The sequence below is a fragment of the Leptodactylus fuscus genome, chromosome 1 (genome assembly GCF_031893055.1).
Source record: "Leptodactylus fuscus isolate aLepFus1 chromosome 1, aLepFus1.hap2, whole genome shotgun sequence".
Classification (NCBI taxonomy): Eukaryota; Metazoa; Chordata; class Amphibia; order Anura; family Leptodactylidae; genus Leptodactylus; species Leptodactylus fuscus.
In genome coordinates, this window is record NC_134265.1 from 330838275 (window position 1) to 330863397 (window position 25123).

At 41.6% G+C, this 25123-nt stretch overlaps 1 protein-coding gene across 1 annotated transcript in view; it reads right to left on the bottom strand.

Annotated features, from left to right (window-relative positions):
- The window catches only part of GRK4 (G protein-coupled receptor kinase 4), a 165345-nt gene that overhangs the window by 84868 nt on the left and 55354 nt on the right, over window positions 1-25123 (bottom strand). The window contains exon 2 of the mRNA XM_075261099.1: window positions 14444-14539. Coding sequence (XP_075117200.1) covers window positions 14444-14539 — 96 coding nt within the window. The remainder of the gene's footprint in view (window positions 1-14443; window positions 14540-25123) is intronic.

Consider the following 25123-nt stretch of genomic DNA (forward strand, 5'->3'; position numbering starts at 1 on the left):
TCTCCCCATAACTGAGGTCCTCCATGTCCCTTATCAGTTTTGTGGCACGCTGTGGAACCTTTTCCAGCCCTAGGACATCTTTTCTATGAACTGGTGCCCAGAACTGAACTACATAATCCAGCTGGAGCTGCATCAATGTTTTGTAAAGTGGTGACATTACAACCCTGTCCGTACTGAAAAATCTGAAACATACATAAATGAACGCAACATACGCAAATACTATCCTTAAAGGGATCCTATCATTAAAAGTCATTTTTTTTGTCCCTAACACGTAGGAATAGCCTTAAGAAAGGCTATTCATCTCCTACCTTTAGATGTCTTCTCCGGGCCGCCATTCGGTATATAATCCGTTTTTTGTCGGTATGCAAATGAGTTGTCTCACAGCACTCTGGGCGTCCCCAATTCTGTGACAGAACTCTCTCCAGCGCCTCCTCCATCTTCTTCAGGAACGGGTCTGCATTGTGTCTTCTTCAATCCTCTAGGGCAAAGCCGACTGCGCATGCCCGCCGGCCACAAGAAAATGGCTGCTTGCACAGTATTGTACGTGGCCATTTTCTTGTGGCCAGCAGGCATGTGCAGTCGGCTTTGCCCTATGCCTAGAAGTTTGACGCCAACCCCCGGAAGAAGATGCGAAGAAGACCCATTCCTGAAGAAGATGGAGGCGGCGTTGGAGAGTTGTCTCGCAGCATTGAGTTCGCCCCCAGTGCTGTTTAAGTGCTGGGGCCCGCCCCCAGTGCTGTGAGAGAACTAATTTGCCTACAGACGAAAACCGGGATTTATACCGAACGGTGACCCGGAGAAGACATCTAAAGGTAGGAGAATATTCTTACGTCTTAGGGACAAAAAAAAATTACTTTTAATGATAGGATCCCTTTAAATAACAGCAGCAGATAATGACGGGAAACAGAAGAAATTCTGGGTCACATATTTATTATTCATGTAAGTAAAAAGCTAAAGAATCAGTCAAACTAATTAAATATAAACCCAAGTAAAGGAAAAATGTTACGCTAAAAAGTACAAAATGTACAACATTCCAATGGAGCGGAGCCTAATAGGTGCCATACACATAGCCTGGAGGGGTTTCCACAGGTTTCGGACTGCATACATCAGGGATGTTCTCGTGCCGATGGTGCAGCTTATTTTACACGTTTTACAATTGCTCTTTTGACACGTGTTATTAGTCTTAAGTTATGTTTGTTTAAACTTCATTTCCTACGGGTCCCTTGGCGTCTTTTTCTTGCGTTTCTTACGATCCAGGACAACTTTGATTGTAATGAATGCTCGAAAAGCTTTTAAATAAAGTTTGGCTTCCTTTTAGAAAAAATTAAATAAAAATAGGTATATGATAAGGGTTAGCAGATTTAGTCCAGTATGGGTAAAGCCGATATCTAAAGCTCTTCTATATTTGATACTGTGGATCATGTAAGTGATGATATCTGAATAGTATCTGAAGCTGTAGCTTCTATAATACTGCCATAGTGTGCTATAATACTATTACTATAGAAATCCCACATAACACAACCAAGTTACCAAGATAATACAATTATTTGTAGCTAATATAATACCGTAATATAGTGCCCATGTATCCAAATAATACTCCCTTATAGAGGTCACATAATGCTAAAATAGAATGTCCAAATGATGACACAATATACCACTAAATAATACTGAGAACAGCGTCCACTTTCCCGTTTCAATGGAACAGGAGGTGGGTGGGGCATACATACCGCGGTGACATTCACTGTCTATGGGTCCGGGGGAAGATAGACTACAGTGCTCAGCTATCTCCGTCTGTGCCATAGAGAATGAATGGCAAGACAGTGCACATGCTCCATCTAGACGGGGGAACGCATTTTTAACATGGGTGGGTGTCCCAGCGATCGGCAAGTTATCCACTATCCTATGGATAGGGATAACAAAATGTGAGCCAAACACCAAACATGTCATACATGCTGTTCTTCCTCCCTTTAGGCCCCACCTGTTAAGAATAGGGGTCAGGGAAATTCCTACACCTGATGCACACACATATTTCCCCATTCAATTCTATGGGAATTCTAAAAACAGTCACATAGAAGTGAATGCAGAGAGTTGCGCATGCGCAGCCTTCACTCCACTCACAATGAGCATAGATCGGGGACCTTGAGATGCAACCTAAATTTATACCCTATGGATATGCCATAGCCTTCTGATACAGTTAAACTCCTTTGACTATTCCAAAGTCTACATTCTGAATGCCAGGACTCTTTGTAGCTTTGCTCTAGTATTTAGCGCTGTTTACAGATTCATACAGGAGTTTTACTATAACAAAATGCTAAAGAAATTCTTGCACGGAGCAGGAACGTGACTGCGAATAAATAAAGCATTATAATGTTCACCACAACTCCACAAATTACACTACTCTGCTACAAGAACAATAAACCGTCATGTGCAAAAAGAACGAACTAGACTATCGCCAGGTAACAAAGAAGAAAAAACTACAGACCACTGAAAAACAGGAGGTGGCGAGCCACAATCCTAAGTCTTCTTGCACATTTTGTGGCCCAAAAGAGATCAGCCCCAGTCCTGAATGGGACTCTCAATCTAAATTCATTTATTCCCTTTATAGCCATCTACATCAGATGAATGTTGGCTGAACTGGTCAACTTTGGCCATGTAAAGTGTTGGTGCCTCCACCAATAGCAGTCGAAATGGAAAGAAGGAACAGACATGCTGGATTTTAGTATGTCTGATCCTTTGTTCTCAAGGTATCTTTGGGCCTCTTCTGTGCATCAAAGTGTCATGATGGTCCAGTGATATCACAGAAGAGAATGATACAATCCTAAGATGCCAGGGAACACTCACTGGATACTATGAGGGATCCCAGGAGCGTCAAGGGAAGGACAGTATCTGTGTTTATTATTTAACAGTGACTCCCTTGGATCTCCACTTATTATACTACAAGGTCTGAAGAAATCCCGAAGTATAATAGCGATTCGTGGGAGGTGAAGTGCAAAAATCTCAGCTTTGGCTGAACCTGAGATTTTTTGAAAATTCGGAACAAACCCAGCCTTCCGTCTTCCCCCCACTAAAAACACATGTAAACACATGTAAATTCAGCAGAGCCCAGTATGCATATGCATGAAGGAGTCAGAAGGAATCATCAGGCAAACCAGCATTTGACCAACCACTAAGTTGTAGAAAAGATTCATAGGAAGCCAAATAGCCATTGGCATGTTTTTGGAATTTGGGAGGAAAACAGGGGTAAATAACACCCTTGTAAACATGGGAAGAACATACAATCTATGAGCAGATATTGTCCTTGGCCAGATCTGTGCCCAGGACCCCAGTGCGGCAAAAAAATAAATAAATGTGTAACTACTGATCCACTGTGAAAGAGAATAATAACAAACAACCAGACAGAAGATTTCACTATGATATGTGCCAAATGGCAGGGATATTATGATTATGCAAAGCCTAGTTTGACAGCGCCGGCTGGAGTGCCAAGAGTCTGTTATATGATCCTGATACAAGTGCCAAGTAACAGTGATATGGTTCTTATTCTGGTTCAGCAGCCGGTCATATGGTTATGACCCTGATGCCAAGCAACATCTCTGGTGGCATCAAAACACAATAGGTTAGGGGCCTACAGACAAAACTTAAGGCTGAACCACTGGCTGGTAAGCCTTGAGTTGAGTCTAAACTAGATGGTGGCACACAAGTTCTTGGAGTAGAAATCCTAAGAAATTCCACAAGGCACAGTGTTCTCATATAAATGCTATGAGTTAGGGTAGAATACCTCAGTAATATAATGCCATGTAGGTCAGTATTGTATTGGTAGGGGCAATAAGAGCAATGGAAGGGATATTACAGTACACATGCATACAATGTGAATCTGTAACACGAGAGAAACAAAATGTGATCTAATTCTAATAAAAATTGGGCAATAAAATTGTCAAGAGAAACACAAACAGGAAACATATTGACAGACATGGGAACTAGCAGGATGTGTATTTAGTATTGCTTTGTCTTCAGTTATGTAATATGAATCCTGTAATTCAGAGATGACACACATTGGCACATCATTTTCAACAAGAAATTGAAATCTACTTGACCATAAAGAAAGAAAAAATAAATCTAATCTTGGACAAATCTCTTAAATTCCTAAATGGCTATGTGCTTAGTAAGGTTTTCCAATGCCAAAATAACGTGTCTTAGGATAGACCTCAAATAGAAAGTTGGTGGGGATACGATTTACAGAACCACCACCGATCAGCAAAGTGAAGGAGTGGCGTCAATCTGGGGGGTCAGACTGACCCTGCTGAAAAACGCAAAAGACACAGAGCATATGACTCTACTATCACCAGTCCTTAAAGGGGCTTTCCAGGACTGATGACTTATATTTAGCATAAAGGTCTAACAGTCATTAGCTGTTTGAAGAGACCACAGATATTAGGAGAGCCTTGCCTAAGTACTGTGTTGGACATTTGCTGTGTTCTTCACTTGAATGGGACTGAGCTGCAACCAGGCCATGTGAAGAATAAATGGGACATCACTGGCCTGTAAAGTCCTCAAGGGTTTCTTCCTTTTCCTTTAAGGAGGACTGAAAACTTATTTAAAAGAGGGCCTGTCACAAGGTCTGAAAAGGCCAATGACATCCATAATCTGATACTGTCACCCTGACATTGTGGTGCATTGTTTAACTAAATCTGTTCTGCCATTCCAAAGATATAAGCCCTGTTATTGTTAATGCAGATTAGGATACAGTAGGCGGTAACAATGTTGTTTATCTGGAGGCGGGGTCTCTATGTGCTGTATGTCATGCAGTGTTAACGCCAACTTTACTAGTATAAGCTAACTTGAATCAACACTAAAAGGCCTTATAACTTTGGAATAGCTGAAAAGATTTGGATAAACAAAACACGAAAATGCTCAGGGTAACATCCCCTATCCAGCTGGGCTTTTCAGACCTGGTGACAGGACTTCTTTATAATTTGATATGAGGCAAAACAGTATCAAAGAGTACAAGTAGGATAATAAGAAAAGTGCTATTAGAATTCGTTTTCTACCTTAAATGACCCCATAATGATTATCTAGTAATGAATCCTGACACTTGAGTAATGATAACCATCATGACCCTCAACAAAGAACAGCTATAGACGTAAGACCGTGCGTCCATGCTGGAGACAGGCAGCCTCAAGAGTCCCAGAAGTCCCTCTTCAACGAATGCACATTGTATTCAAAGAATAACCCAGCGAGAAGTCAGCTGGGGACCGCTAAACACGTAACCAACAAATAAAGAGAAAAATCAAGTAAAATAAACGTTGCAATGTTCTCAAACGGACAGAAGAAAAACAGGAAGACACATCGGGGCTATGCGTTCTCATGTGCTGTCAACATTCATATCCATATCCCATTGGAATGTTAGAAAAGAACGTTAGTTATTGGTGTGGAGTCGCGGGTGCCAAGAGGGAGGTCAAATAATTCCACAAAATTACACAGTCAAGAAGAGAGAAGGAAGAAGAAGAAAAAAAATCCGGGTGCCCAGAGTAAATTAAAACCAGAATTGTGTGCAAGTTCACACAACGCCGAGCACTCATGTAACCGCTGCACATACTTTTTTATGAGTGAACATCTGCAGCCAAACATATGCTGTTAAAGATATGTCAGCTTATAAACATGAATGACGCAAGCCCTTACTAAGCAGCGGAGTAATTGGAGGATAAGAGAGAGAGGGAGACGGCCTCAGAAACAGATGTGGCCGCTTATTCATTTACAGGCTTAAAAAAGGGGAACAGAAAAAAATATATATAAACTTTTAACCCCTTTATTCTACGCATTTCAGCATGTATAACAAGTGCATAGAAAAAAATAAATAAAAAAATCGAGAATCAGGTCTCGAGGAAACACATAAAAAAATTCCAAAAAGAATTTTAAAGAAATTATTCCCTTATTTCCACCTTTCCTTAAATTTTATTTTGCGATATGATTAAATGAAGAAAAAAAAAAATCTATGAATATCATAGCCTCATCCTCCTCACTTTCTTGTGTCTAGCTGCAGCAGGAGCCTCCCCCCCCCCCCAATTCCCAAAAGACATATTTCTTGATTATTTTCAATGGAAGAATATGCAAATCTGACTTCCATGATGTAATTAGGATGCCAGTGCCTCAAGCATGCACACCAATAGAGGGCGCTCACTGAGAATGTGCAAGTCTATCTTCCATGATGTAATTAGGAAGACAGAATCTCAGTCAAGCAAACCAATAGAGGGCGCTCCCTTTAACATCATGCCGACCTTCTCAGAGGCCTTTGTTTGCAATGATGTTGGGATTTTACCAGGTACAGTCTCTCAGCCAAGGCCAGCTGTTTCGATGTATTTGCATCTCATCAGCTTGGCGCAGAGATTGATTATTTTCATCATTCATTTATAGGCAGTTTCTTTAAGGCTAAGGCCCCACACGTAGCAGGTCACAGCAAAAAAAAAAAAAGAGTTGCGGGAAAAACCACGGCAGTAACTCATCATGGTTTTTATGCAGCGCTTTTTATAGAACGGTGGCAAAGGTTTCCTTTGCGGACTTTCTGCTTCCATTATAGCTATAGGGAAGCCGTCGGTGTTTCTGTAGGGATAATTGACTTGTTGGGGGGGATTTATCAGATGAATATAGTCATCTTTTATAGAAAAACAACATTTTACATATGGAAGACTCTTGGGGTTTAAAAGGAAACAAAATTGCGGAACAGAATTCCAAAATTATTTCACAACATGACTCTTTTACTCAGATTTGACTTCCTTAAAAGGGTCATGGGCCATCGATGTATGATAGGTGGAAATTACCAACTTTTGGACTTCCAATCAATCAATAAGTGACAAGGATATAGCACCAAAAATATATGAAGTTCACTGTGCCAGGTGCTGCAGTAAAGGGATGACACAAGTGAGCTGACCCTTTGGTTCTGATAATTGGTGGGGGTTCAGTCATCCATCTATACCATATTACTGGCATATCTAGGTGATAGCCAACCACAGTTATATCATGGAAAGCCCCTTTAATTGAGCATTCTCACTTAACCCAAAAGTGCTATTTTATATATATGAACCTACAATAGTTTATTTGATTTTATATTACTTTCTTCCCCTTTTTGTTTCCCTAAGGGACTTTGGATTCCCTATTTTTAATAATACTCTATTTCTTAATATAATACTCATTGCGTATATAAAAATACAAATTACATGTAAAAAAAAATGTAAAAAAATTAAATTTGCATTAATTTTAGAATACAAAACAAACATAAATGTGCTAATACTGTAAATTCTAACAACCTTTACAAAAAAAAAATTGTACTGGAAAATCTAAAAAAAAAAAATAATTACATCCAACTTCCAAAAGGAAAAAAAAAAAAAAAAAAATTATATATCCTACGTAATCCAAGTGTCATCAAAATTTTAAGATCCTTTTATCTGGTGTCTTCCTTACAGTCTCATCCCATTTAAGTTTCTCGTTTATAGGATTGTTGTCTCTTATTTGCATAAAAAAACGTGTTGGCATATTCTGCTACCTGTTTATTTCTAAAATTTAAATAATGAATTTACATTAAAAAAATGTTAAATGTCTCAAAAAACTACACTAGTAAAATTATTAATACAAAAAAAACCTCAGAATGCAAAAAAATTTTTTTTAAAAAAAAAAGTGTCCAAATTGTAAAAAAATAAACAAAAAGTTATTTAACCCCTTAAGGACCAGGCCATTTTTTGGTTTCGCATTTTCGTTTTTCCCTCCTCACATTTCAAGAGCCATAACTTTTTCATTTTTCAGTTCACAGAGTCACATGATGGCTTATTGTTTGCGGGACAAATTGTACTTTGTAATGGCACCATTCAATATGCTGTGCAATGTACTGGGAAGCTGGAAAAAAATTCAGAATGAGGTGCAATTGGAGAAAAAATGCATTTGCGCCATTTTCTTATGGGTTTAATTTTTACAGCGTTCACTGTTTGGTACAAATGACATGTTACCTGTGTTCTACGTGTCAGTACGAACGCGGTGATACCAAATTTATATAGTATTTGAAATGTTTTGATACTTTTAAAAAAATGATAAACTTTGCAAAATAGAAAAAAAATTTTGTGTCATCATGTTCTAACACCTGTAACTTTTTCATATTTCCAATTATGGAGCTGGTTGTGGTGTCTTTTTATGCGGGACAAGATGACGTTTCTATTGATACCATTTGGGGAAAGATCTGATAGTTTGATCACTTTTTATTCAATTTTTTATAGGAGGCAAAGTGTTGAAAAAAACGCTTTTTGGCTGTTTTTATTTTTTTTGCCGCTACGCCGTTCGCAGTACGGGATAAATGTTTTAATATTCTAATAGTTCGGGCATTTTGGAGCGCGGGGATACCTAATATGTTTAATGTTCTTTAATTACTTTTATAGCTAATCTAGGGAAAGGGGGGTGATTTGAACTTTTATATTTTTTTTATTTTTTTAATACTTTTAAAAACTTTTTTTTTTTCTTCTGTTACATTTATGATCAGACCCCTTAGGTACCTTGAAACCTAGGGGGTCTGATCGCTCATACTATTCACTGCAATACTACAGTATTGCAGTGAATAGGAAAATCGCAGCACTTCTATTAGACGATGCCTCTGGCCTCTGGCATCGTCTAATAGATCTAGTGCAGAGACAAGCCTGGAAGCCTTCAATAGGCTTCCGGCTGTCATAGCAACCGATCACCGCCCTCATGTGACGTTCAGGAGGGCGGCGATCGGCGAAACATGGCGGCGCCCGTGCCGCCGGCGCCGTTTACACACTGCGGTCACGTTTGACCGCAGTGTGTAAAGGGTTAACAGCAGCAATCGGCTCGGGCACCGACCGCTGCTGTTATTGGCAGGTCCTGGCTGTATTATACAGCCGGCATCTGCCGTGTATGGAGCGAGCTCAGCGTGTGAGCTCGCTCCATACATCCCCATGCGACCCATGACGTACAGTTACGTCAAGGGTCGCTAAGGGGTTAAAAAATAAATAAATACAAAAGATGACAAAAATCACTTTAGAATAAAAGGAAAAAGAAAAAGGAAAATAAAAAAGTATCTTTGTTTTCTCCCCTAAAAATTGGCTCTGTATTGTCTCCAACAGATAAAGCGGTATTCTGGAGAGCAGGTACATCTGTAAACCATTGCTCCCACAATCTCATTACCTTGTTTTGTCTCGCTACTAATATAAAACATGAATAGTCGTAGGGCAGTATGAACAGTCATCCGGCATTGTGAGTCTTGAATCCATGATTTAGAACGAGGTCTGTTATTCTTACCTGCGTGGCAAATATCTATGAGTAATCCTTTTTTCCATCATCTCATCCGCCGCCAAGATTGAGCCCTTCTTACTGCTCAAGATGCGTCGCTCCATTATGGTCTGCTGAGTGGTTTGGCCGTCTAATTACGATATATACAAGTCCGACATTCATTTACAAATGGAGCGGATTTTTCATCATGTGTCATTTTTTCCAGAGTCTGTTTTCCATGTGACTCTGCTGTATTTAGACTTATTCCACAAAGAGACACAAGGAACAAATGTCATACACATGGGGACCATTCACAACACCGCTCAGATACCCCATCTGGCTTCCCAGTGTCTGCGGCAACCATAGTTATAAACGTAGGCCTGTCCGACCAATGGATGACTGTAATACACGAATGGGCTGGGGCCACCACAGCAAGTGACAGGTGTTTTTTTTTTGTTGTTTTTTTTTTTTTATATCAATTTTGGCTCATAAAGCGGGTGCAGAGCAAGAAGACCCTTTCTCAATGACTTCCAGTGCTGGACTGGGGATTTTTAAGTCAACTAGAGGAAATACCTCCGAAAATTTTTGAAAGTCCCGCCCATGCTTAACCTAACATATAACATCTCACGAATGTCCACTTTATGAAAATTTGCATAAGCCCAACCCACCTTTTGACGTGTTTGGCAGGACAGTACTACTAAAAATGTCCTAATTGGGAGGTCCTGCATGCAGAGCATGTACACACGTGGACAAAAAATTGTTGGTCACCCTTCGTTTAATGAAAGAAAAACCCACAATGGTCACAGAAATAACTGGAATCTGACAAAAGTAATAATAAATGAAAACTGTTGACAAGCCACAAAGTTTGTGGGAAAATGTCCTATGGACAGGTGAGACAAAGATCAAACTTTTTGGCAAGGCACATCAGGTCTATGTTCACAGATGGAAAAATGAAGCATATCTTGAAAAGAACATTGTCCCTACTGTGAACATGGAGGAGGTTCTGTTATGTTCTGGGGCTGCTTTGCTGCATCTGGCACAGGGTGTCTTGAATCTGTGCAGGGTACAATGAAATCCCAAGACTATCAAGGGATTCTAGAGAGAAATGCACTGCCGAGTGTCAGAAAGCTTGGTCACCCAAGAATGGCTAAGAGGAAAACATTGGACTATTCTGAAGTGGCCTTCTATGAGCCCTGACCTAAATCCTATTGAGCATCTTTGGAAGGAGATGAAACATGGCGTCTGGATATGGCACCCATTAAATCCGAGACAACTTGAGCAGTTTGCTCATGAGGAGGGGCCAAAATACCTGCTAAGAGGTGCAGAAGTCTCATTGAAAGTTACAGGAATCGTGTGATCGCAGCGATTGCCTCAAAAGGTTGTGCAGCAAAATATTAAGGGAACCATCATTTCTGTCCAGGTCGGTGTCATGAGATTTATTGTTAAAAAATTGTGTTGAAGTGAAAAGCAATGTCTGACTTTCATTTTCATAGAATTTTTATTATTACTTTTGACAGTGACCATTGTGGGGTTTTTTTTTTTCCACTAAACGAGGGAGACCAACAATTTTGTCCATGTGTGTATACATCTCCTTCCAAATGCATCATATACTATATATTGTTGTCATCAATAAGATCGAATAGGAAATTTGTGAATTATACACTGAGGAGCAAAAGGGTAACAATGGTTAGAACTTGAGGATTTCAGGCTCCATCTTTCACCATCCACTACAACTTCGTACATGAGACTACCATCATTTTATAGACAGTCATCTTGGCTATCTTGCACATAAAAGTGACTTACAACTATTTAGCATATTATTAGTAATGCAGATTCTTGTTATGTAACTGTTTTGTTACTGTTTTGCTCCTGTTGGTGGAAATATATTTTTCTTCTTGTATACTACACATTCCATACTGTTCTCACATTCACTATAACTCAAGGTGTTCTTAGGTGATTCCCAAGCAAAAGATCCCTGTTTTTAATTGAGAATCAGCCATGAAGATTTCCCAAGAAAAAAAGAAACGGCATCATCCAGCTCATCGATAGCGGTCTCTCAACAAAAAAAATTGCCAAACTGTATCATGTGAATGGAAATAAAGTCCGCCCATCCATTCATAAGACAAGAAGCGGATATCCAGGTAAAATATCAGAGTCAACAAGTCGACTCGTCGCAAGGTCCATCAGCTCGGGCGCGGTAAACACAGCCGTGGAGATGGCTCGTATGCTTTGTAATAGTGAGATCACAGACGTCCATGCAAACACTGCGCCATGTGCGTTACACGTTAAGTCTGGAAGGGAGGCCCGAAAAAAAAGGTGAAAAAAGCCAATATCGTCATAAAAAGCGTCAGCTACGACAAAAGACCTGTGTTAGCCGGCAGTGAAAGGGAAGATCAGGTATTGATACAGAAGAGGAAAAAATATACATATTTCCACAATTTTTTTTTTCACACTTTGCCTACCACTAATACATTGCAACAAAACATCAGGACATCTGTGTGTCCAGCTAGGACTAGGTCAACACTGAATCGGTAGCGGTAGTCAATCATCCAATCAGTATTCCATTTTTTATTTTTTTTTTACCTACACCAAATTTTTCTCCACTGGACAATCCCTTTAAGTCTGTGCACCGGCACAAGTAGAGATGGCCTTCACTAAGTGCTAGTGAATAAGATCACTGCAAACGCCACACTGAGTCATATGTCAGTGAGAGGTTAAGACAAGAGCTGGACGGTAAATGAAAAGTAACACATTCCATCAAGGTTTTATTTCAGTTCATACCTAAAAGCAAGAAAAAGCAGCCAAAAGACTCCTACTTCCCAGAGATCAAAGCCCTGCTATAAAACCACTCACACAATGCTAGTAACCATTATCCACTGGGATCTTAAAAATAAAAGATTATTCCAAGAATCTCCAGGACAGGAAGCTCAGACTAGGAAGAGACGATTTTGTAGATTTCAGATCTGCTACATTGGTTATCTGGTTTTCCTATACCTTACTAGGCCATTCGGAGTGTCTTCATCTATCACCGAGAACAGAGAACAGCTACAAAGAGGGCCTCTCTACCTGGAGGACCAAATGGGTCCTTGCAATACACAGACAGTGATTTCAAGGCTCACCATGCAATACCTCACTTCTCCTGGTGAGGCAGTGTAGGGAAAGTAAGCACCTGCTACACAGTTAATCAACAGATTAGAGTTGATTGAAGCTAGCCACCTTTATCAAGGGAATCCTGCTAATAACCCTTTAGAAGTAAGGGATCAATCAAAAATAGTTTTAGATATCACGGCCTGGTTCATGTGATGGCCATGATGCCGAAAAAAGTGGTGTGTGGTTTTCAAAATTACTGCAACTAAAAGTATTTTATTGGTTATGGCTAGGGTTGGGGCATTAATCGAAAAATAACCAAAACTGATCAACTAGAATATCCAATATGGCGTTGTGATGAATAAGCGCAAATATCACGACACGGTGTGACCCATGTGACTGTTCAGTGGTCTCTGACGACAGGAGACAGCACAGCAGACGAGAGAGTTGCGCCAGAGACCAGGACAGGTGACAAAGTTTTTTTGTGTTTGATCACCTCCCCTGTGCCTCTGGTCATTATACTCTGGGGTCATCTTGCTGGGGCGAACCTCACCATACGAATCTCGTGAGGTTTGCCCAACACATACTCAGATTGTAAAAGGGATGTCGCCAAAATAATCATCATTGTGATCAAGGTGAAATACCTGAATAACTCCCTGATCGTGGATACATCCCTATTGCACTGTGGCCACCTTGCGTGAACCCAGTCTTAAGAGGAGTATGAGAACATTAAAATCATGATGGTAGGTAGGGGTTCATACAGACTTTAGTCTACAGGAAATACAGAACACTTTGCAATTGAACTCCATGAAATGCTGGTCGAGGTCAAGGGACCCATTATTTTCCAAATGTGTGTGATACCATTCATGGGACCTTTACAGATCAGCCAGGTACATGTTAAACATACAGAGGATATGCCAAGTCAGACATGGAAATTCCACTTTAAAAAAACAAAACAGAACAAACATTATTTATTCCATTTACAGTCCAATATGGATGCGCAATGATCAATAGTGAAGACAAATACGATCTGTTGAATAGGTTCTCGTTTAGAGGACCTTTCATCAACTCAGCCAACTGAAGTACTGGCATTTGTTAATAGATGCCAATCCATTTATTCCAGCACAGTTGGAATTTATTCTCTAGTTCCATCCATTCCTGAGCAATCAATACTGTGATAGTTTTGGTGCCTGATATACTATTTAGGCTCTGTACTGTCAGGAGGGCGGTGTCAGGCGGAAGCAGACAAGAGATGTGAGTCTGAGTTCTGACACTGGCTGCCTCTGATTGGAGCCCTCAATCACACCCCCCTGTCTGACACCGCCCACCTGACATTACAGAGCTTAAATAGCACATCAGGCACCAAAACTACCTGTACTTGTTGCTCAGGAATGGTAGAGGCCAGAGAGAAAACTGTGCTGGAATCAGTGGAGCGTCTAGTAACAGATACTAAGAACTGGCCTTGGTGGAGGTGGTGATAGATCATCTTACTTAAAGGGATTCTACCACTAAACCAACATTTAGGGATGTCCCCATTGCTGCCAGAGAACTGTCTCCACCGACGCCTCCATCTTCAGCTGCATCCTCCCCTTCTCTCGTCGTCTTCCGTCTGGGTCAACTCCGACGCCTAGGCAGTCGGCTCTACCAGTGAGACACAAGTAGAGCCGACTGCACATGCCGGCCGGCGGCCATTTTTTGGAGGCCGCTCTTGCTCTTGTAGTACAATACAGGAGCGGTCTCCCAAAAATGGCCGCCGGCCAGCATGCACACTCGGCTCTGCCAGTGAGACACCAGCAGAGCCAACTGCGCAGGCGTCGCAGTTTGACCCAGACAGAAGACAGAAGAGCCCGCCCCCGAAGCTGTAAGAGAACTCATTTGCATACCGGTAAAAAACGGTATTTCTACGGAACGGCGGGCCGGAGGCGACTGAGCAAGGTAGAAGACGAATAGACTTTCTTAAGGCTATTCCGACGTGGTAATTCGAAAAAATGTTGGTTTAGTGGTAGAATCCCTTTAACAATAATACACTGATGGTGCAGTCATATTCCAAGCAAATCCACACAGGAACCCCAAGTAAAATACTTCAAGTACTCACCCACTGTATGTCGGAGTTCTTCACACTGGCTTATGTGTGGCAGCCTCAACATCTCCTTCCATTTCTTGCTGCGCCCATTCCTTTTGCCTCCTCCACCTGTCACAAAAAATCATTATATTGCAGGTCATTATTGTTTAGTCTGACACATTTAAAAAACATTTGTAATAAAAGATTTATTTTTTTATTTTTTACAAATGTCCTATGTATAGGAAAGCTATACAGACTTCTATCAAGACTATGGATAGGTTTGGCATGCATGCCGAGAAAGCTCTGATGTACACATCAAACATACGGCTTGAATGAAGTGTGAATAGAGGCCAAGATTAAGAACGTAAACCTCAGGAATGCACTGAAACCAGAAAGCATCTGTATACATTGGCAGAACAATCACCTCTACTACTTCCATGTTAGATATAGAATACAAATACAGAAATATGGGATGTTACTGAACTTATAGGGGGACAATAGTATATAGAGCGATCTCATGCTGCACTGGTGCCAAAGCCCTTCTTGGGTCAGAAAGGTAACATTTCTTTACAGGTTTCTTCATTATTTTTGTGAAAGGTGCAACCAATATGGCCGCTGTTTCGCCTCAAGTGTCAGTTTACACAGTATAGGTCATAAGAATATACTAAATGGATTTCTTGATGGATGCCTACAACACAGACCCTTGTACAAGCGTGCTGTGCCATATATGACCCATAGGGGTCATATATATATATATATATATATATATATATATATATATATATATATATATATATATATGGCCTCTATATGAAACAATGCAAGCCACCGTATTATTCTATATAGCTGAAAAGAGGAATATAGCTGCCTAAAAGGACAATTTTTCAGCCTTCAATGATATGTCTGACATTGCCAGCAGCAACCAAATACTGTAAAAGCAGTGTGTGAATTTAGCCCAACACTTTTTGGACTCCAGTACAGTAAACATGCTTATGCTAGGTTCACACCAGCGTTCGGATTTCTGCTCTTTGGGTCCCCAAGTGGACCCGAAAAACGGAAACCTAATCTGCTTAAAAAGCCGTCACACACGGAAATCCATGGACCACATAGACTATAATGGGGTCCTTTGGGTTTCCGCCCGGGTGGAATGGGGAACAGAATCTCCGAACGGAAATCGGGTGAAGTTGTAAACCTAGTCAATGTCACGTAAAGTCGTTTAGCAATTTGGTAACTGGGTAGATGTGTTAATGAATAACTAGGAAGCCTAGGAAAGCTGGGTGACATGGTGTTATGGTGGTCAATGGTGGCCACTAAACCTCAGTAGTAAAATACAATGACGAAATAACCGATTTTTGCATCCAATGCTCTCGAGTGATCGGTAAGTTGTCTCAAATCTTTGCGCGATCTACAAAACATCAGAAAGTGTCTACACCATAATCTGCATGGGTCAGTAAATGGTTAATATTGTGCGTTTCACCCAATAGTATTAGTTTTGGTACTTGGCTGATTTCTCCAGCGTGGAATGTGATGGGGGGTGTAAGGGGGGCAGCGCTAAGAGACAGACAGTTCTTTAAACCTTCCAAACCTCTGGCCAAACCCCGAGGGATTCTCGCAGTCTTGAGAAGGATCCCACCTCACAGAGCGTGTTCCTGCGCTTACGTTGTTTCTGTTCTTACAGGAACAGTATCATTTACATTCTGAAAACCGCTTTTTCAACTTGAGCCAGTAAAAACATTACAGCATGTCTCGTGCCAAAATATTTCAAATCAGGGGGTGGGATTGTCTCCCGAAATGACCCCTTATTGTCTAATGCAGACAAATAGGTTATTTTCCAAATCTCACAGGATTCTATTATTTTTTCATCCATATATAATTTAGAAGAATTCTTCTTAGGCTACAGACCACACAACATAAGATCGCAACGTCACACGGCTACATGACAACTAATGGTAGTGGAGATGGCTGGGTTGCCACCTGCAGGTTACCCGAGCCAAGAATACACAGTGGGCAAAAATCCAAACCTGTTGGATTTCAGCGCGACCAAATTCACTATTATTGGTTGTATTGTGCGTTGGCACCACAACATTTGCAATCTTAAAGGGAGTCTGTCTCCAGTATCCAGCATCTCCTCCAAGCCCAAAGATAGATAGGTTAGGGTCACCTGCGTCACACAGTGTTCCCCACCTTGTGAATCAGTGGCAACTCGCATGCTCACTACTCCCGCTCCTGTCTGAAGAGTAAGGAGAGATTGTGTGCATGCGCCTATAATGAAAATCATATCACCACCACAAGAATACAGGGCCTGGCCATATCATACTACCATTAAAGGGATTCTACCATTAAAACCTCTTTTTTTGTGGATAAGACGTCAGAATAGCCTTTAGAAAGGCTATTCGTCTCTTACCTTTAGATGTGATCGCCACCGCGCCGTTCCTTAGAAAGATCATTTTTTTACTGGTATGCAAATTAGTTCTCTCACAGCGATGGGGGTGTCCCCATTGCAGCTCGAGAACACGATCCTGCGACGCCTCTATCTTCGGCTGGATCCTCCCCTTCTCGGTCGTCTTCCTCCTGCGTCACCTCTGACGCCTGCGCAGTTGGCTCTGCCAGTGAGAGACCAGCAGAGCCGAGTGCGAATGCCGGCCGGCGGTCGTTTTTGGGAGGCCACTCCTGCATTAAACTACAAGAGCAAGAGCAGCGTCCCAAAAATGGCCGCCGGCCGGCATGCGCACTCGGCTCTACTAGTGTCTCACTGGCAGAGACAACTGCGCAGGCATCGGAGATGACGCAGGAGGAAGACGACAGAGAAGGGGAGGATCCAGCCAAAGATAGAGGCGTCGCAGGATCGTGTTCTCGAGCAGCAGTGGGGATGCCCCCATCGCATTTCCAGCACTGGGGCCCGCCCCCATCGCTGCCAGAGAACTAATTTGCATACCAGTAAAAACCGGTATTTCTAAGGAACGGCGCGGCGGAAATCACATCTAAAGGTAAGAGACGAATAGCCTTTCTAAAGGCTATTCCGACGTCTTATCCACAAAAAAAAGAGGTATTAATGGTAGAATCCCTTTAACAGTGACCAGCCGATTTTAAGGGACTGTGAGCATCTCGAAGCACCAGAGACGCCCTTGTTGATCAAACAAATTAATTGAAAATTGAGGATCAAATTTAGTAAGGGAAAGCAATTTCAGATTCTATAGATATTTCACTATATGCTTAGTTTAATGTGTCCATTCCTGGCGACAACTTCTCCTTAAATGTCATATGTAGAAACCACAAGAACTCTCAGGTTCGGTGCCCAGAGTTCCTGCTGCGTGACCCGTGAGATCTTAAGTAATGTAAGTGAATGGGTGCGCAGGTTTGCCGCAAAAAGTTGATTTTTTTTTTTTTTTTCAGCAGAGATTCATGGTTGCAGCAACTTCAGGGTGGCAACCCATTCACTTAAATTTAGATGTTCGCGTGCAACATTGGAGAAAGTCTTGGCCAAAACTGCCATGTTGTTCCAGTCTAGTAGTGCGCCCATTTACAGATAGGTGTAAAAAAAACAATAAACTTCATGTTGGGGATGTAAGGTATAACAATGATCTTACATCTGGATATTAGAGATGAGTGAGTAGTATTCGATCGAATAGTCGAATATTGAGGTCTACTCGAATAGAATTTCGAATATTTCTCTACTGTATGTGTTTTTTTTTTCAATGCCTATGTTGTCCTAGTTCCTGTCCCACCTCCCCTGTATAGTTATTTATATAAAAAAAAAGCGCCAAAGAAAGTGGGAGGGGAAATCAAATTTTTACTGAGTTTACCGCGTGGTATTGGAGCAAGTATGAGTATTTCGAATACCGTAGTAGTCGATCAAATACCTACTCGATCGAACGCTACTCGCTCATCTCTACTGGTTATGTAGCGAATAATGGAGCATGCTGCCATACCAGGACCTAACAGCAGAGTCGCCAGCGCTCAGGAGTATTGGTTGATAGAACAGTCTACACACGTTTTCACCGCACGGGAAAGTTTCCAGTCTTCATTCCTACGGGATAATGAGCTTCTCATGGGATGAAATGTCAGCAGGTGTGAGTGACCTCAGTGGTCTCCACAAAGTATTTAACACTTTGGGGTTTTTGCTTTAATGCAGTCAAACAGATCTGGAATGAATTAGCTGCTTCCAAGATGGGAAGGAGCCAAATATACAAAAGGTACAAGACCTGGAATGACAGAGGCAAACACAGCTCATCCGGGGAGCCAAGCCAAAGCACACAGGCTGCATGTAGACCTTCAGCTTGTTCCTGCATCACCGCGCCGCTCATCAGCCTGACCTCATGGAGTACATGGAGGAGCGAGGAGGATTCACACAGGTTTCCCAACGCATTAAAACATGGGCAATGAACAAAGGACATACTTACATGGAAAGTTAAAGTCGTAACATAGACAACACTGAAGATCAAATCGGAGTGACTCCCTCAACATTAAGATATGTCACAAAACTCTCGCTTCTTTCAAAACTATTCTGAATTCATGGCCAAGTTTATCAGCACCTCTAACTGGCATCAGTTTCCAATTCACTTAGGAGTTCAATTAAAGCATACAACTCTCACCCAAAAAGTTCACCACAGTACCACACCCAAAGACAGTTCTTCCCTCTCCTTCTACTACTGTTTTACCAACAATATACAATCTTAGTCTCCTTAATCCAAACATTACTCATGGACTTTTCTCGTGCTGCACCAGTTCTCTCGAATGCGCTACCCCAGATAATCAAAGTAATTCCCACAAATGCATGTGAAAATAGTGAAAGTTGCAGATTGCCTTAATATGCTTCAGTTACCCAAGGTAACCTGATCTCCCGTTGTCAGTAGTGGTCTCGGAGCTACCATCATCCTGTGCGAGACGTAAGAGGGAGTCTTCTGTGTCGGTATTTTTTCTGTAGTCAGTTTCGGTAAGTGATGTGCCTCTTTGGTTCTTTCCTGATAAGTGTATGGTGCCAGGCAGGTGACGGCGCGTGATTCAGAGCTTCGATCGGAGGTGGACTTGATCAGAATTCAGAATCACACCCCTTGCCTGTTCCTGCCTGACTCCGCCCTCTTGTCAGTACAGAGCCTAAAAAGAATAAAAGGCACCAAAACTAACAACACTTCTGGTTAGAGAACAATTGTTGCAGAGTTCTCACCATTGTTGTCAATAGGCCAACAAAGTACCATTGATATGTTTCCAGGCATTGAGACTCCATCGATTCCTTCAGGGCACAGTGCCCTCTCGGCAACGATTAGCCTCAATTAAGACTGTTCATTAAGAGGCTTGTCTAGGAAAGTGCTAAATATGCATCTCCCGAACCAAAAATTGTGAGATCTCGTGGATTCAACCATGGAGAACCTATGCAATTGTGGATTTCTCCTTACAAATACTATACAGGGCTCATCGAGACTACAAATCTTTACAGTCGAAGAAATCTTTTTAATAGAAGTTGCATTAAGTACCTTTGCCTTATTCGTGTTGCTCATGAATTTTTGGCCAAGACGCCTGACTACCTTCTGTTTCCAGGCACCAGTTTAAAGCCAGAGAGTTGATGTAACCTCAGCTCTACATAATACAGCAAACATGGAAACATTCTCTTTCTGAAGTTTAATGTGCCTTGGATATTAAACATTTATTGGTCTCCTCTCACCAGAAGACCACACAACATCTTTAACAAAGAAAAAACACAACTTCTAAAGGAGAGAATGGCTGCAAGATGAAAGGGAACACAGTCAACTTAAGGAGAATATCAAGTGCTCAATCGCATAGTGAGGTCTACCTTGTGCCAAGAAATATGTACAATGTGCTGTTCCAGGCCCCCCATAAGTATTACAGCCTTAAAGGGATTATCCAAGATAAGAAAAACATGGCTGCTTTCCTTCAAAAACACCACCACCTGTCCAGAGGTTGTGTGTGATATAGGAGCACAGCCTTATTCACATCAATTGTGCAATTTTGGACACAACTTATACACAAGTGTGGAATACAAGGAATACCATGCCGTGCTATGCCCCAGAGCGGCGAGTCAAGTGTGGTGATCTGGTTGGTAGGAATACACCGTGACAACTTAAAGATGGTCAGGCAGCAAATACGTAGCAACTAGTAAGGCTACATGCACACAAACATGTGTATTGTACAGTCAGTGGACGGTACATAGATGATGTCTGTGTGCTGTCTATGCCCTGCACGGACCCATTCGTTTCCAGCAGTGAGCCCGGCTGCTAAACGGACAGGTACAGAACCTATCCTGAGATTTGTCCCCGATGTGCATGCACGGAGTCGAAGTCTCCAATTGGAAAGTCAAGGCCAATCAAGTTTAGCAGAACATAAACCATAAACTAGGGCAATACTCGGCTCATTTATAGACACATACACAATTGGCAAACTACCAAATGGTTTCCCCCTAAGGCAGTCAGGAGCACAGTATGCACGGACGCTGTATTACTGATCCATAATAGAGATGTGTACAGAAAGCCTCACTACAAAAAGAGGACTTAAAAAAACAAAAAAAACAACAACAAAATTATAACGAAGAAGAAAACTGGATTTAAAGAGCACATAACAAAACTTTTTTATTTAAGGTATTTATTAAAAATTTAGAATATAGTATATCACATACTAAATGGTTTTCATTTTCTAATTGCAGATTTTTTTTTTTACATTTTTTTCTGTATGGGATTATGGGGGCGGCCATCTTGTCTGAGCTTCTCCCTCTGCTCTGTTAACAGTATAGTTCTGGCTATAGGTAACAATATGCTGGAGCAGACACTGAGGTTTATGGGAGAGTTTTCTAAACACGCTCTGCAGGGAGGAGGAGGAGGATATAAGATGTGACATCGACTACTGTCAGCAGTAATGATGGCTCAGGGGTGTTCTCTATAGAAGGTTTACATTCCTTAATAAAGCGACTGCTGCAAAGAAAAGACTTACAAAACTTGCAAGTGTCAGTCAATTATTAGGCTTGGTAGTCTAAGTGAAAACTGCAGAATATTGTACTTTTTCTAAAATGTGTAAAAAATGGGTCACTCTGGTGACACATCACCTTTAAGACTGCAGTATATGTGTATATATATATATATATATATATATATATATGTGTATATATATATATATATATATATATATATATATATATATATATATATATACACACACACACACAGTTTCCCTTTTGTCCAACCAGTCTTGCCCCTTGAAATCAACGTCTTGCCCCTATCAATGTAAATCTTCCTGACTCCACTTACCCCTTCCCCAAATTGCACACTCCATGCTTCAGCGGTATGCACCAGATTTACAACGTCTCTATTATACACGTTCCGTCTTGTCAGTACCTGTTGCCTACCACGTTGTATGTACATTGTGTACACAGATTTATTGACTTGACATTTCATTTTAAACTATAGCAATGAAGAACAAACAAAAAGGGTCAAATTGTAAATTAATGCATCCATTGTTGTCTGGGGTACATCGGGTTGCATGAGAGACTCAACACTTAGTCAAACAGAGGAAGGTGCCCATTTCGGAGTCCAGTTCTGGAACACCTTGAACATTAAAGGGAGTCTGTCAGCATCAAAAATGTTATTAAAACAGCCCCAGTATCTTACAGCGCTCAGAGCCGTGTGCACAATGCTATACTTTGCTTTACAGGCTTACAGCAAAATTGAGCGGCCCAGATTTTAACCTTTGCATGACAAAGTTTGAAAACCTCAACTGAACCTGCAGCAATAACGGACATGCTGCAGGTTCAAGACCGGCAGCATGAGACGCCTGCGAAGTGTGTGGATGAGATTTGTTCATGTTTCTTCCACTACGCGGCTACTGTACTTCACAATGGGTTTGTCACTGCTGGCTCCATAATGGGTAACAAACAATGAATATTATACACGCGTAAAAAATTAGATCATCCGATAAAAAGGGTCAGTTTAATTGTTGGCTTGTCATGGGCATATTTACATGCGCCAATGGTTGCGTATTCATCCAAGTATCGGCGTGTAAAAGGCCATTCGATACAACCAGATTCCTGTGAAAGCAGCTTATTTCCCTTGAGAAAGGATTGGACATGTTGAAACGTAACTGCCCGATTCTTCTTTGTCCCTGATATTTGTTCTCTAAATCCTGAGGCCTACATATACGGTATACGCAAACACCGTCTAGTACACTGACGTGAGATTTTCTATGGGCCCCATACACATGACTGTGTATTACCACAAGTCCATGTAGGGGGCAGTCCGGAGCAAATCTTGCAACAGGTCCTATTACTGTCCATTTTGAGATGTGGGTTCCCCTCCAAAAGAAATAAAATCAATGAGTCCATGGTTGCCAATGATCCTGTTTCTGCACACATGCGTGTGAATTACACTTAAGGTTAGACACGCCGAGTGTGCCATCCAAGTAGATCCAATACTCTGTTTCCATCCAATAATATCATATCCCGCTCTATGATATAGGATCATAATGGTACGGAACCCCCCCACACCCAAAAGAATGAAGAATTAAAAGGCACTCGTATGGCATTTCGTGTGCATGAGGACTAACCTTAAGTGGACATGTCCAGGTCATCCACCAGTTGCCCAGTATGGGGGATTGGTAGCCGAAATGAGTATAGTAATAACCTGGTCGTGAAACGGTTACCACATTAGGTTCCAAAATCTGACACTTAACATAACGGCAAATTGAGCAGAGACGTAAATCTTAGTGAAGTGCAGCGTAAAGGAAAAAGCCCACCAGCCTACATGACAGAACGTATTTATATATGATTAAGCGTAGATTTTCCGTTTAACTTTTGCGCTCCCTATATGTTTGGGCTTCAGTCGTACTGCACCGAGTTCCCAGAAGTCACCTTGCTCACGTAACTCCTGGCCTTTTCTCTCTGTTTATCCTTCAGGCAGAAGTGACATCCGAAAGGCACTCAGGGACGTCACTGCCATGCGTGCAGGGGGGATGCATGAGTGGCTTAGTCTGAACAAAGTGTTGTCTCCCGGGCTTTCATGGGACATCTGTGCTGACGTTGCGTCACAGCCATCTGCACTACACTAGCATGTACTGTGCAGTGTAAGAGAGTAACTTGTGAGATTTTTTTCCTTGCAATGTAAACAGCTTTTCTAAAACCTTAAACGATATTTACATTGGCAGGGAACGCCGCTGTCATACATTAGACAGCCCTGCCTCTACAGAAAGGGCCACGCCGTCCCCCTGCCTCTGCAGAAAGGGCCACGCCGTCCCCCAATTTGGTTTTAGCAATGCAATATGATACACATATTTGTAATGGAGACTGATAGTGCAGGGAGCGTTGTGGAGTAGGGGAGTCAGTAGCTGCCATACAGGCGCTCATCCCCAACACCCACAAGGGTCAGTTGTTTATATGGAAGAGACAATTTACCTAGCAGTATATTTTTGGCATGTGGCAGGAAACCAGAAGAAAACCGTGCAAACATGGGGAGAACATGCAACCTACAAGCAGGACCCCAGCGTTGAAAGGCAACAGTGCTAACCACTGAGCCACCTTGCTTACAGATATACAAGTATTACATCCTGGAGAATAGATTTGCATATTTTTTACCCAGAATCCCTAGCGGAGCAGGAATGACTTGTAAGTCTCCGTACGCCTATGTAGGCACACACTCTCCCTGATGTGTACGATTATCCCCTGACCCTGGTCTATAGTCTCTCACTCTGCCAAATCAGTATCCCTACGCTATGCTGAGGAGGTCCAAAAGACCGAAACAGCGCTGTCCAGAGCTGGGAATCTGTTCCTTTTGGAATAGAAATACTAATTTGGCAATTAAATCCGCATCATGATAGTAGACTTATTAACTGAGTCATGCATGATGTTAAGGGGGCTGCCCTCTAGAGGGCGGCATACAGAGTGCACTGTTCTCCTAATTACATCCTGGAGAATAGATTTGCATATTTTTTACCCAGATATACAAGTAGTTAAAGAGAGTCTGTCACCAGAACCCAGCACAGATAATATATAGGTTGCCAAGATATCGCCTTTTTGTCAATCATCTCTGAGGAGCAATGAGGGCAGTTGCTCCAAAGATGAGCCGGAACGTCCTTGTTGCTCCAAAGATCTGATTTGCATATTGACATAAACAGCAACGCACATAAACACCAATATCTCGGCAACTGAGCCGCCGATACACAAGGATGAGATATCTTTTGATTCTGGTGACCCTAACTTATTTATCTGTGGGGCTGGGTTCTTATGACAGACTCCCTTTAAGGATAGGCTATTAAAGGGGTTGTGCCATTAAAGACACTTATCCCCCATCTACAGTGTCAGATGGCTGGGCCCAATAACCCCAGTGATGATGAGAATGGGGAACTAAAAGCCCCATAGGCCTCCTCGATGTGAACGGAGCACCGATGTGCATGCGTGAGTGGTGCTCCATTGAGAGATGGAGATGGAAGCCCCATAGAAGTAAATGGATCCTCGGTCTTACAAATGCACTGGGACTGCACTCACAAGGATGAGGCATAGGGGACTGTTACCGCCCACTTGGATAATATACTTTAATCTATGGTATTTTAAGGATAATTTTTATGTATTGTATGGCGCTAGTGGTAATAATAATATTTGTGTACATGATCTCTGTAGTGATATTACTTGGCCAAGTATGGCGGTTTTATTTTTGTGCCTTTTATGTTGGTTTTATGTCTCACCATATAATAATAATAATAATAATAATAATAATAATAATA